The 13,814-nt window shown below is 42.2% G+C and overlaps 1 protein-coding gene across 15 annotated transcripts in view; it reads left to right on the top strand.

Moving 5' to 3' along the window:
• The window catches only part of SMARCD3 (SWI/SNF related, matrix associated, actin dependent regulator of chromatin, subfamily d, member 3), an 85,372-nt gene that overhangs the window by 38,886 nt on the left and 32,672 nt on the right, over positions 1 to 13,814 (top strand). For 8 of the 15 annotated variants that reach the window (XM_062618142.1, XM_062618146.1, XM_062618141.1 and 5 more), the window contains one exon: positions 3,581 to 3,798. In XM_062618142.1, coding sequence (XP_062474126.1) covers positions 3,581 to 3,798 — 218 coding nt within the window. Of the gene's footprint in view, positions 1 to 3,109; positions 3,290 to 3,580; positions 3,799 to 6,923; positions 6,967 to 13,814 lie in introns of those variants that run through there. The other 7 variants (XM_062618147.1, XM_062618140.1, XM_062618148.1 and 4 more) reach the window with 2 other exon arrangements.

The raw sequence follows: 13,814 nt of genomic DNA, 5'->3' as shown, positions 1-13,814 counted from the left end.
AGTACTGCAGAGTATATGTATATGGAGTCAATGCAGGAAAAAAAGTGGTTAGGTATGTGGGTAAGAACAGTTGGGTCAGGTAGAGGTGTCTAGGGTAAACGATTTCCTAGGAAGGAGGATGTGTCAGTGCTGTTTTGCACTGCAGCATTTACCATGGAAGATACCTGTTCAGGACAGATTGCATCCCTCTGAGAAGAGGGAAGACACATCCTAACCCCTAGATAGGTGCACCTTCTTTCAAAAGACATAATGGTAGTGAAGTACTCTTTCGTATGAAGACTTTTTCTTTTTAATGTCAATATTGTGAAAAATTCAGTGTATTATCTGTCACTGCCTTATCTTGCACGTGTGTTACAGAGCAAAATAAGCTTTTAAATATGTAAGCTACTGCTTGTGTGTTCTCCTTTTACAAGTTTACGTAGAGAAAACATTTTTGTATCTTGGAAGTCTGGTGGGCTTGCACCAGGGAGATGGCAATTGTGCAGTAAGTTACATTTCTTCTGTGGGTGATATTAGAGATGGGAACATGACAAGGGAAATTGAATATGCTTTTACTAGAGCAGTCTCAGTTTTGTCATTTCTCTGTGTTTTTCCTATTTTGATGTGTAACAAAGAAAACTGAAGGAAGTTCAAAGACCTCAGACTTAGACTGAGAGTAGGCCTGGCTTGCTGACCTTGTTCTCCAGGCCTTAAGGTGTCCTTCATAGTAGCAGGAAAGCGTGCCTGCAGTCTGATCCTTGTGGCCAGACAGTCTCCATGAGGGATGAACATGAGATGGGAGTGCACGGGATCTTGTCTCTCTCGAATGACTGTCAAATGTCCCCAGCTGATTGACAGGCAACAGCAGGCCCGGTGGTCTGCTCTTTGCTGGAAGAAGGCCAGGAGGTGTAGGTTGACAGACAACAGAGAGATGTTAAGTACAAGCTTAAGTGAGAAGCGTTTTCTGGGCCATTTGTTCCTGCTGACTCTGCCTGGGTCAGAGGGTGGGTGTGAGTACGTGGGAACGGAGAGAGCTGCTCTGTTCCAGCAGTTTTCATAGCTCTGTGTTTATGGGAGATGTTTCCAGCTCTGCACAGAGCCTCGGCTTTGCCTTTTTGCTGCTTCCTTCTGCTTCTCTGCTCAGTGGCCAGACCCACAACCAGTTTCATACATGAATACTTGCTGAATTCATCTGCTGTTGGTCTGTCTCCTACCTCAGCCTTCTTCCTCTCTCCATACCGATTGTAGCCATTAGTTCTTTGCTGATCATTCCCCTTCTTCATGCATATGAATGCAAGGAATGTTGAAGACTTGTGATGATCAGGGAGGGCACTGAGCTGGGGCTTTGGGGACTGCAGTGCATTTGAGTGCTTAATTTGGAGATGCAGGTCCAAATTATGTTTAGAATAATATGTAATTATATATTATAATTACATATTTACAAATTATAAAAGGGTGATATAAAGATTAAACTATTTTTTAAATTTTTATTTTATTTATTAGTGGTGCAAAGACCTTTTTCTTCCCATCTCCCAATGGACTGTCCTGCATACCCTCCGTGGTGCAAGCACCTCCCTTTGGAGACCACTAGTGTACTTCTCCCCAGTACTTTTTCCTGGCTTTAACTGTCGATAACAGTGAAGTTTCTGAGCCAAATATGTTTTCCATGTCATTAGCACCTCTTTGGAAAGGGGTTTCACAGGCTGACTACCCACTGCAAGGCAGACTATCCTCTTTTGGCTGTCAGAGAGCCTGACACCTAACCAACTCTGATGACTGAACTTCATTATTCTCGGGGCACTGAACAGTCAATCCCCAACTGCCATCTCCAGGCCACTCATGATTTTGCAGAGCTCTAGTAAATGCCCCCCTCAGATTACCTCTTTTGTGATGGAAAATCATAGTGTATTTATTTTCAGTTACTTGGATGCAGTTCCGTATCTTAATCATTTCTGTGCCATTCTTTGTTGTTTCTTCAGTTTTACTCTACTGGTACCTGCAGGAACCAGAGCTACATGCAGCATTCATCGTGTGGGCAAACTACGGACAGGGGCACAGTGATGTTTTCTGTTCCCTTCCTTGTCATTCTTTTGTTTAATGGCTTTTTTTTGGACCTCTAGTAAGCAGTGAACTGCTGTATTTTTTTTTTTTTTTCCTGGACATGGCTGTTTAACATCATGCTTCTGTTGGGCTACAGTCAGCTCAGAGCCCATTGTTTTGTATATGATGACTGGATTGGTTTTCCCCCATGTTATTCACTTCAATATGTATTGAAATCCATTTTCATCTTCCTTTTTAACGTTCATTCTGTCTCATAAAAGTCCTTCTGCAGTTCTTTGAACCTGGCCTTCATCCTTGCCAGCTTGAATAACTTAACATTATCAACAAACTTTTTCACTTCCTTGCTTTTGTTTCTCTCTCTTATTTTTTCCTTTTTTTTCAGTCCCTCCCTTCTTCCCCTCCCAGGTTGCTTATGAATATGCTGAAAAGCGTGAGTCCCAGCAACACACTGCATGTGCCTTCCTTTTCAGAAACAATTACTTCACCTCATTTATCCATAATGGATGCTACTGCCTCTTGGTTCCCTTAAAAGACTTTGTAGAGGGACTTTACTTTCAAAATTCTTTTTTTTTTTTTGTGTGTGTGTGTGTAATTATCTTTATTCATATACTAGTTCAGATGCCTATAGGCTATATGTGCATTTCTCTGTATTTTCATATATATATAGACAGATAATAAGCATCTTGATAATTAGAATGAAACTAAGCTCTTCGTTCTGTTTTAAATTGTATTTTACAGGTGGTAATTATTTTACTGGTGTTTTTCCGTGATGACTACAAACTTCTAGGATTTAGAACCGAGTTTACTGTGTCTTGATCAGCATTAAGCTTGTGATTTGACCCTGAATGTCTCTCCAGAGCACGCTGAAGTCAACATAAATGTCAGGACTTAGAATGCCTATAGGGGCTGCTGACAAACTACCACATTCCATTTTTTTTTTTTAATTTATTTTTATTTTAGAGGCTTGATAGAGGCATCACCTTTTCTTAAAAGATGCTTGTCACTTTACGAACTTACACTGCTCTCCAGTGTAGGTGAAGGAGAGGGCTCTTAATGGAAAATGTTTTACCATAGTGTTTCAAGGTTCACCTTTGCTTGTTACAGTCTCCCTTCTGATCAAAGCAGCCTGCTAGTCAGTGCAGAATCTGAAGCGGTGTAGATGTGAGCTTGCTTGTGGCTTGATTAGCATGTGAACTGCACCAATCCGGGCTGCGTGTAGCTGCCATGGAGCTTTTCCTTCGATCCGAAGGTAGAGCTTTCTTCTGTAAGCTGGTCTGGACCTGTTACTGACCACTGAGTGTTTTCCCAAGCCTAGTATTTTTCATCCTTCTTTCCTGTCTACTTTATCACTGAATGCCTCTTTACTATATCCAGGAAATACCAGTGCAGAGCTCATGTGCTCCGTGTTGCTGCTTAGTGTTTACAGGATGGTTAAAATGGGGAATGTGCTGGAGCTAGTGTTTGATTAAGTACAAATGTCTTAGAAGCTGAAGAAACAGGGACCAAACTGGCTCTTCTTTCTGTTTTGGTTCCTCTCTAGCGACCTGGGATGCCATCAGGAGCTCGAATGCCCCATCAGGGGGCTCCCATGGGTCCCCCAGGTCCTCCATACGTTGGAAGCCCCTCAGTGCGACCTGGGATGCCCCAGACCGTGATGGAAACAACAAGAAAACGCACTGCACCACAGCAGGTCCAGCAACAGCAGGTGCAGCAGCAAGTGCAACAGCAGCAGCAAGCCACTCAGAACCGAACCAGGAGGTGAGTGTTCCAGAAAGAAAATATGGGAGGACAATTTGAGGAAGAAAAAACCAATACCTTTTTAGCAATAGGTAGCACCTTTAAGATCAAACAAGACAGGATAGAAGGTTTAGATATTGTCTGTTTCTTAAAGCAGGAAAAACATTGGTAAATTTTACTCTTTACTTTGTGAATGATCTTGAACAAACTGACCTTTACTAATGTCTGGCTTTGCAGTTACAATGCTTTTACCTCACAGGTTTATCGGGCTATAAACCTGGCTGTTATATTTAGCCTTTAAAGTTTATGAACAGATCTCTTCTAATATAGTACAATTACTGCATTATTTGTTATCTGGTGTGTATAGTTTCTCTAATTTCTGACTGGCTAAGAAAATGGTTTGTAAACAAGACAGAAAAAAATTTTCATTCGTCATGTGAATTCTTGTACTATAGTTACTCAGGAGAGCGGTTGTAAAACTTGCAATTGTCACAGGCATTCCTGCATATAAAGTAAAGAGATATGCATAGAAAATAATTTCATATCATTAGAGTTGTTTTTTTTTTAAAGGAACTTTCTTTTTAAAATATGCCACTTTGTACAGTGCTGAATGCATTCTCTCTTAAATAACAACTAATTTCTTTCTGCAACTTATTAACCTCAGCAGTCTTGGGTTCCTAGTGTGAGCCAGTTCCTGATAAATACAGCAGACATCTAGGTGATCTGCCTTTTGCAAAATCAGTATAGGTCTATATATAGATTAAGACAACGTTCTGGTGGTGTCGTCATATCCAATTGTAGGTAAAACATGATTCTCTTAGCTCAGTGCTTTAGAAGCCCTGCTCTTTCTGAGTTATTTGCCTTGGATCAGCAAGCCAGACTTGGGAATGCTTATATCTGGGATGCATCTGGAAAGGACACCAATCCTGGGAGTATTGATATATTATGATTGAATAAGATTGAATACAGAAGGAATGTGTATGAGTGCAGCACATGAGCACAGGAAATGCATGTGCATGTTGGAGGCCTTGCCCAGCACTAGGCAAAATGCATGTTCCACAGCACCTCCCAGGAGGTACTCCTGGAAACTGCACAAAATAATGCCTAGCCCTCAAATATACAGGGTAGATATAACCTAAAAAATTGCCACTGCTGTTTAATTAAGGTAAACTTTAGTCATTAACTAGTTTCCAGGGATCATTAAAGAAAAGTATTTTCTAAAAATAGATGTCGTAACTCGCAGAAGAAGTGTTCCCCCTCCCCAGTTTTCAACTTCTGCGCTTCTCATTTGGAACCCAACAGTGATCTCTCATGTAGTGAGTCCAGCTCACGCTAGTGCTTCCTAGGTACCCAGGAATGTTTCTCTGTTTCTTCTGCCATGTCTTCCCCCCAGATAATGTGTTGAATATTTCCCTCTTGTTCATTTATGCCTCCCTGTTGTTTCCCATTGAAATTTTTCTGGTTTGTTTTTTCTTTTTCAGGCAAATTTTCCTGACACCTTAGGTGCAGTTCTGGGAGTAATAGACTCCTGTGTTGTATGGCACAAACAGGCCAAAAAGGTGTTCTCACCCTTTCTTGGCAGGTTTGGTGGAGACCAAAATCTCATTTCTGTAATAGACTCTAGGAGAACTGGTTGAGACCCAAGTTGTTGGGGCTTTTTCGGTTTGCTTGATATTTGCTTTTTAATTGCAAGCCTTTGGGGTTGTTGCATATGTGTGCATATCCCATTCCCCTTTGGGAAGGTGGAGTTTGTTCATGCATTACTTCCATATTCTGTGAAGTGTTGCAGATTTGATTTTGTGAGCTGTGGAAGGTGTTGGAGGTTCACACCATATAACATTCATACACTTTTAAAAAGTGACATTTTTCACCTACAAGGTTGGGTGTGACTGTGTGGATGAATTTTCTGCCCCTGAGGAAGGATGTAGTTTGCACCTCTGGGCACAAATAGTTCCTCAGGCTTGGCTTCCATGGGCATGGAAAGAATCTAAGGATGTGGTATTTCAGGCCAGGCTTCTTATTAGCAAATGTAGGAAGGGAGTATGCCACAGCAATGTGCATGGAAACAATTTTTACGTGGACATAGCTGATGACAGACTTCCTGTATAAAAACAGTAAGGAGGGGCATCCGTGTGACATGGCAGAGTGGTAGCAGACAGTTGTTTTCTCCCAGTTGTCTGTCACAGATGGAATGATTCATTTCCTGCTTAAGATAAAGGCCTTACAAATTATAGAGGTGAAGAACAAGGCCTGAATTCCTTCTTGGCCTTGTTAGAGTTAGATGACAGGTTTGGTGGGCACAAACAGGTTTTAGAATCTGAAGAGTTCAAAAGACAATGTATTTGGCAATCACCCTGACAGAACCATTTCTTAGGCACATATACATTTGTGTCTATGTTCACGAATACAAGGATGTTTTTAAAAGCATAGATTTGTAAATGTGCTTACATACGGGTATGGACACATTATATATATACACAGCAGGCACTCATATCTTTCCACTTGTATGTTCATAAAGATGAAAAATGTGGAAATGTAAGCCCTTTTGCATATCATCACCTTTGCATATCACTCGTGCAAATACATTATAATAAAACAAATGTGTACATGTAGGGAAGGGTGTGTATATATATGTGTTTTCATACATCATATGGAATACACATACGTGTTTTCATCAGCACTCAGTTTTGGGCATGAATGAATGAATGCACATCATCTGTTTGAACAAGTTCACATTCTGTTTACAGGCACTCAACCACTTACATGTGCATATGCATAGGTGTATCTATGCCGTTTTCACACATGCACACTGTCCTCCTACATGCTTTTTCTGCATCCACAGACAGCATGTGCACATGCACTTGCATACATTACTGCCCGGCACCATAGAAGATGCTGTGATCAAAGAACTTGCACACTTCTTTCCAAGATGCATAACAGACAGCCCTGATTTGTTCTTAGCTAACTACCTCCCCAGGCTGCTGAGAGAAGGGGTCCTAGGTCCTGGGCATGGGTGAGACCCTTTTGCTGATGCATGCACAGCTGTGCACCAGCATGTGGAGATGTCAGGATAATTTAGCAGGTGGCCTCGTTACTCCTAGATCTGTCACCATGGTAACGTGTTTTTTTCTTTAAAAAATGTACAGTGCCAAGAGGAGGAAGATGGCTGACAAAATTCTCCCTCAGAGGGTGAGTCGCTTTCATTTCCTATTCCCTTCACAATCAGTTCAGGATCTTAGTGTAATTAGAGGGGTTTTAGAAAATACTTTCACTTTTTGTTTAAAAATCTAATTAAAAAGTAAGTAGGCAGTGGGTAAAAGTCTCAAGAGCTAGGCTGGGGCTGGAGCTGGGGGCTGGGAGTGTGGAGCACAGCCAGCCTGTGCCGGCCTCGTGCCCTGGGTTAGCCGAGCCAGCACTGCCACTTGCTGGATGGACAGTGGTGCTGGGCCGTGAACTATAGACTTGACGCTGGGGCCCTCTGGGTCTTAAGGATGTTTTTGATCAAATTTTGAAGCTGGCCAAAAGCTAGTTCAGGGCACAGCTGTGCCTGTAGGAGATGGGCTCGTTCTCAGGTCTCTCTGGCCCAGTAGAACTGTCAGGTTCTAATCTCTGTGGTTGTATCCTAGTAGGACTCCAGTGAACCCATGTAAACAACAGAGTTCAAGGGGCCTGCATTGTCTAGAGAGTTACTAATTCTCTTATCCCTGGGGATATGTCTAGCTTTTAGTGTCTGCCTGTGCTTGATCCTCAGTGCTTAAATCTTCTACTTCCTTTGTAAACATCAGAATTTCTCTCTGCTCCTCTTCTCTTTCATTATTCCCAGATGTTTCCTTTCCTGTGTCCTCTTCCATACAGTTCTCCTCAAACCTACTTGGTCCCAAAATGCAACCTTCCTTAGTCTTCAAAACGCATAGCCTTGTCACATCCTAGACCCAGTTTCTTTAGCTTCTGGAATAAAAATCACTTTGATCACTTTGACAGGTGTGTAGATCTCCATGTCTTTTCCAAGTCTACCTCTCCACTGCTAGTGTAAACCCAAACTTGCCAGCAACCTCCACATTCTCTTCTGTGACATTCCGCAGGTACCTAGTGCCAGCTTTCTGAGGAGGTGAGCCCACTTTGGTATTCCCTCGTGTCATATCATCACTTCATTTCTTGTAATTCCAGCCACCCTTTGAAAGCACGGCCTCTCGCAGCATAGCCATTAGTTCTCTCATGCTGCTGTCTTGAAAGGACTAAGCTACAATTAAATCCAGAAGTTTTGAACTACTTGCAGCCTCCATGGTATTTGTATTGAAGCCATTCCTGCATTTCTGTATCTTGCTTGGAGTCTCTACTTTCTTAGAATGAAAACTACGTTTCTTATGCTGTCAGTTCTGTCTGTCCCACACATACTGTTTCCACAGAACACTATATGTCCTCTATGGTGAGGCTGTTGCTCTAAATCTATGTCCATTTCAAGGCTCTCTTTTTTTTTCCCCACTCTGTGTGGTGCCTTTCTGAGATAAAAAGGTCTCTCTCACAGCAGAGGTAACCAAAGTTTTCTGGCAGCAGGAGACTTGGGCCTCTGTTTATCAGATTCATAATAATTCTTTAATAGATAGAGCCTTATTCAAATATGTCAAAAACCTATACAGATGCTAGCACCTTTCAGGATCATGCTGTTACCAAGTCTTCTTGCCTTTCAGTATCTTTGTTGCTGTCAGTCAATAATTTTAACTGATGGAGCGATAAGGCAACACTAATTGGTAGAGTTCTGTCTGCAAGGGAGTTTTTATCAGTGCAGCTGGAGTGTTGGTATTGATGGTGTGACACTGTGTTTGGATTAAGGTACTCCATTAGGCTGCAGTCAGTGTATCAGAACCTCCTTAGGCTCACCATTCATGGGATGGGAAAATGATGTCTGTATCGGTGTCCTGTCAAGTGGAAGATTTGCACTGGTGGCTGTGGAATGTGCGTGGAACACAGGGTAAAACTTCCAACTTTCCAGAGCTACTTCTGGTGTATTTTCCAGCCAGTCATCCTCTGTTACCCACAGACCTTTTGCAGGCTCTTGCTTTATGTTTTCTGGGAACTGTGAAGGGGAGAGGAGAAGATAATAAATTTTAATCTTGCAAACCATCTTATGTAATAGTGGAAAAGGAGGTGGGTTCTTGGTGTTACTTGCGGTGATAGTGAGTCAGGCAGTTGGCACAGATAACCTGCTGCTGGACTTCCAGGCTCTCTGATCAAGCCTGTCCTATAGCAGTGGAACATATTCCTAGTTGGGTAGGGTTATTCAGCAGCTACAGATCAGCTATTTGACAAGGATTTAATTTTGATGGATATAATAATATGAGAAAGTTCAATTTAGCAAACTATTGCATGTAGGAACGTAGTATTATGGGATTGCATGGGACCTCCTCATATATACAGTCTGGTTCCCTTTGTCATGGAAGCTGTGACACAGTTGTTGCCTCAACTTCCTTAGGTTCCTTACTTCTCAGATACTTTAGATCTGTCAGGTTTTTGTTGTTTGGTTGTTTTGGTTTTTTGTCTTTCTTGCTATGCTAAAGGCAAGTGCTTTTAGTTTACCAGGTAAGAGGGGCTCCTAATAATTCTAATCCTTGCAGTCCTTCATTATATCTATTCCAGGTTAAATTCACCTCTTTTGAGCCTCTTTAAATCTACCTCTCAGGATGCCAGGACCATATGCAGTAGTACAGATTGCCAGTATCACTAGTGCTTGAATGCCACTAATGCATTTTTATTTCTACTAGAAATAGCTAGTAATGTAGATTGGGATTGCTTTTATTTTTATGGCCTTGCCACATTGATATAGCATATGGTCATTCTGTGATTGACTAATACTCACAAGTATTTCTGCTTTCTATTATTTGCAACTGATGAATTCCTGTATTACAGCAGGAATTATGGGTATAGACTCTGAGGAACATGTGCTTTGTGATGCTGTATTTCATCCTGTTTCTATTATGCAGTTCTCAGTTTCCTTATGTTCTCTGTACTATCCTCTGCCTTGTACTGACAGTGCCACCCAAATTTGTCATTATAAGTTTTGCTAGCATACTTCTCCTTCGTGTGCTGGAGCTATTAATGAATATATCTAAATAAAATTAGTTTCAAAAATGGTGCATGAAGTCCTTCCTGCTTAATACTTTTTTCTATGCCAGTTCTTTATCACAGATTGTTCTTGTTCTGTTCCCTATTTTTTGGTCTTAAGTACTGGTTCTTCATGACTGCATGTCAAATGCTTTACTTAAGTGCAAGTTGATTTGACCTACTGTGTATCTTTTGTCTAAAATGCAATTTTAATTAAAAGAAAGGCTTGGTTAAGCCCAGGCTGACATACCGTAATGTAACAAAGCAGCATTTTTTCTAGGGTATTTAATATTAACTCCAGCTCTGTGCAGCAGGCTATACTTAACCCCATTTTCCTTATCTGTGGATCCTTCCCTTGTTCTCAGGTCACTGAAATGCTCATTCAGTTTTGGAAAAGTTCGTAGGCATCTTCATTCATAACTGAGGACCTAGATCTCTGGAGCTGACGTGGCCTGTGTGACCCAAGTCTAGCAATTGTGCCTCAAGTCGACCTCAGGCCACAAACTGTCTGTAGAGAACCACGACTGCGTTTCAGACTTAGCCTCCTTTTTCTCCAGGCTTTGTTTCCTCATTACTTCTGGTCAGTGTCTTATTTTCTTTTAGTTCTGAGTCATTACATTTTTTCACTGTTCTGTTTCTTCAGCTTCCTTGCCTACCCATTCTGATGCAAGAATCTCAGCTGAAAATCCTTCTGACTTCATAGCTGTGTTTCTGCTTTTCTTCATTTAACTTGCTGAGTGGAGTGCAACTTTGAAGCAGCAAGCTGCTTCTCCTTAAATAGCGTGCTTGTCACTTAATATTGGCTACTATTCTTCTTACTGGGCCCCAGATTCCCATGAGGACTTTTTGGCTAGCTGTGCTGACAGGTTTTTATACAGCTGTCCTCTCCTTTTCATCCTCTCTACTTCATTCTCCTTTACACAAATACTCGGTCGGCTCCTGCTGCCATTCACAGACTACCATATGAGATTCTCTGCACAGATCCCATACCATATTAGCTGTCCCTTTGGTTTTTGGTCACTACATGGCTGTTGCCCACTCTTTCTCCATCTGACCCAATTAGAGGTGAGGAACACCTGGATTTGCTATTCACTCATAAGAAAAAAATAGTTAGGAATGTGGTAATATAGCAACAAGTTCAAGATCTTGAAGGGAATGAGGGAGGAGGCGAGTGAAATACAGACTCTGGACTTCAGACAAGCAGAGTTTGGCTTATTTGGGGAACTGGTAAGTATGATTCCATGGGAAGCAGCTCCAGAGGGCACAGTGGCTTATAAAAGCTTACAGGTCTTTAAGGACCCTCCAAGCACAAGAGCAGTCTGTCTTGATATGCAGGAAAATGAGCAGATTTATGAGGAACCCAGCTTAACTAAGCAGGGAGATCATGGTGGAGGTCCCAACATCAAAAGGCAGTATATAAGAGGTGGAAGCAGGGATAGGCTGCAAAAGAGGAATTTAGAAATTTTACCTGGACATACAGTATCAGGAAAGTCAAAGCTCAGCTGGAGTTGAGATTTCCAAGGGATGTCAAAGGCACCACGAAAAGCTTCTTTTGTTACACTTGTAATAAAAGGCAGACCATGGAAAATGTGTGCCTGACGCTGAGTGGTCTGGGTGATACAGTGACAACAGAGACATATTAAGTTTGAAGTACTCAAAGTTGCCTTTGTCTCAGTCTGCGCTAGCAATGTCTTCCATACCTCTGTGATCCTTGAACATGTTCAAGAGGAACAGCCAGCAGTGGACAGGGATTGAGCCAGGGATTACTGGAGAAGAGGTCTCCCAGTGACTAGAAAAAGGCAGTCACTGCACCTATCTTCGCAAAAGGCCGAAAGATCAATTCCAGGAACTGCAGCCAGTTGGCCCTCACTTTGGTCTCTGGGAAAATCACAGAGCAACTGCTCTTTGAAACACATTTCTGAACACGTAAAGGAGAAAAAGGTAATAGGGAACAATGAGCATGGATTTACTGAGGGTGAATCATGCTTGATGAACCTGACTGCATCCTCTGATAAAATGACTGGGTCTGTGAGCAAGAGGTAGCAGTAGATATAATTTACCTTGGCTTTAGCAAAGTTTTCAACGCTGTCTCCCATAATAGTCTTGTATCCAAGCCAACTTGGTCTGGATGCGTGGACAGCCATTTGGCTGGATGATTTGACTTAGGTGGTGGCTAATGTGTTGTGCTCTACTGGGAAAACAGTGCCAGGCTGTGGGGGTACTCTCCTGGCAGCAGTTAAGTTTAGCGTTTTTATCAGTGAAGGAGCATTGACATTGACATGGAGGAAGCAGGGGAGTACTTGCTTATAAAAGTTGCAGATAACATCAAATCATGGAGAAGGGGGGAACCAGCTAATATGCTTGGGGACAGGCTACCATTTAGAGAAGCTGGAATGAATCGATGGAACTTTATGAAATTCAGTGAGGTCAAATGCATAGTTCTTCCTTGGGAAAGTAGGGGGCACTAAGCATTTGCTGGTGCTGCCTGGCTGGGAGCAGCGCTGCTGGAAAGGCCGTTGAGGCCCTGGTAGACAATGAGCTGAGCATGCACAAGAAGTGTGCCCTGGCAGCAAAAATGACTAACAGCATCCTGGGCTGTATGAACATGAGCACAGCCAAGAGATTGAAGGACTTGATTACCTCAGTACTTGGTAGCTCGCACCTAGAGCACTGTGCTTAGTTTTAAACATTAAAAAAACGTTGGCAAACTGGACCGACTGCAATGAAGGGTTGTCATGTTGGTCAGAGGGCTGGTTCAGCATGTAAGGAGAGACTGAGAAAACTGTCCTTGTTCAGCTGGAGGAAGGATGTCTCCTAACAGCAGCTTTCCAGCTCCTAAGAGAGGATGGTCAAGAAGATGGAGGCAAGCTTTTCAGTGGAGGATGGCAGGAGAATAACAGCCATCAAGCATAAGCTGAAACAGGACAGGAGCTGGCTATATGTACGGAGAAACTTTTTCATAAGAGGACAATTGAGCACTGGAACCCAGAGAGGTTGTGGGATCTTTCAAACCACAACATAACCTCATTGTCGACACCTCATTGTCGAGTAGAAAATTGGACTAGAGACCTCCCAACATCCCTTCAAGCTGGTGTCTGTGATCCAGCTGCTGTTCCATAGAGCATCTCTAGCAGAAGTCTGCAGAAATGTTGCTTTCATATGCCATCTGACTCCCTGCTCTACAGCTGATGCTTTCCAAGATGATCGCCTTTGTTGTCACATCTCCAGTTGTTTCTTTGGACTGCATGCCTCAGAGGTTTGGCTGGGTCATAAATGCTGCCCAGCCGCTGAACATAAAGGAGCTACTGAATTGCTGTTACTAGAGCTCTGAGAGTAATTCATAAGGAAGCCTCATAATCCTAATTCATAGATGTGACTTGTAGCCTTCTTTTATGTAATTAAACATTCAAATATAAACAGTGTGGAGCTTAGGTGCTTAGATGTATTGCTTCTATCTGCCCATGTTAGTCAGTGCTCATAACTGATTGCCAAGAGTGGCTGGTGAAAAACTTGCTCACCTGTTGCTTGTAGTGTTGCAGAATCTTTGTGGTTTTGAATGGTATCTGCATGTGGCCATAAAATTCAGAATGGCACAGGTTTTAATTGCTTTTGTCATGTTACTGGACTGTATCATTGGCTCTGTGGTAGCCAGTCAGAAATCTTCCCTGAAACACTCTCTCTTAGGGATCAAGACTCGCAAGGTGGCACAGAGTTAGAATTTCTAAGAAGTGTCAGCCCTTACCTATCCTTCTTTGACTACCATAGAAGCCTCAACAGTGAATTTTGTCAATAAGCTATAGGCTAAAGTTCCTTAGCAGTGAAACTGTCCAGTAGTTGGTAATTCAGACTTTAGTCATTGTCACCTGTGAAAATGCTGCCTTTGAAATACTTTTTTTGATATATCTAGGTTGTGTGTGTTTGCTGTAGGTAGCAAAAAA

This window comes from Pezoporus occidentalis, unplaced genomic scaffold, assembly GCF_034315485.1.
Source record: "Pezoporus occidentalis ecotype Australia unplaced genomic scaffold, CSIRO_AGI_Poc_V1 ctg2, whole genome shotgun sequence".
NCBI lineage: Eukaryota > Metazoa > Chordata > Aves > Psittaciformes > Psittacidae > Pezoporus > Pezoporus occidentalis.
Note: the sequence above shows the minus strand (reverse complement) of the source record. Positions and strands in the feature narration are given on the sequence as shown.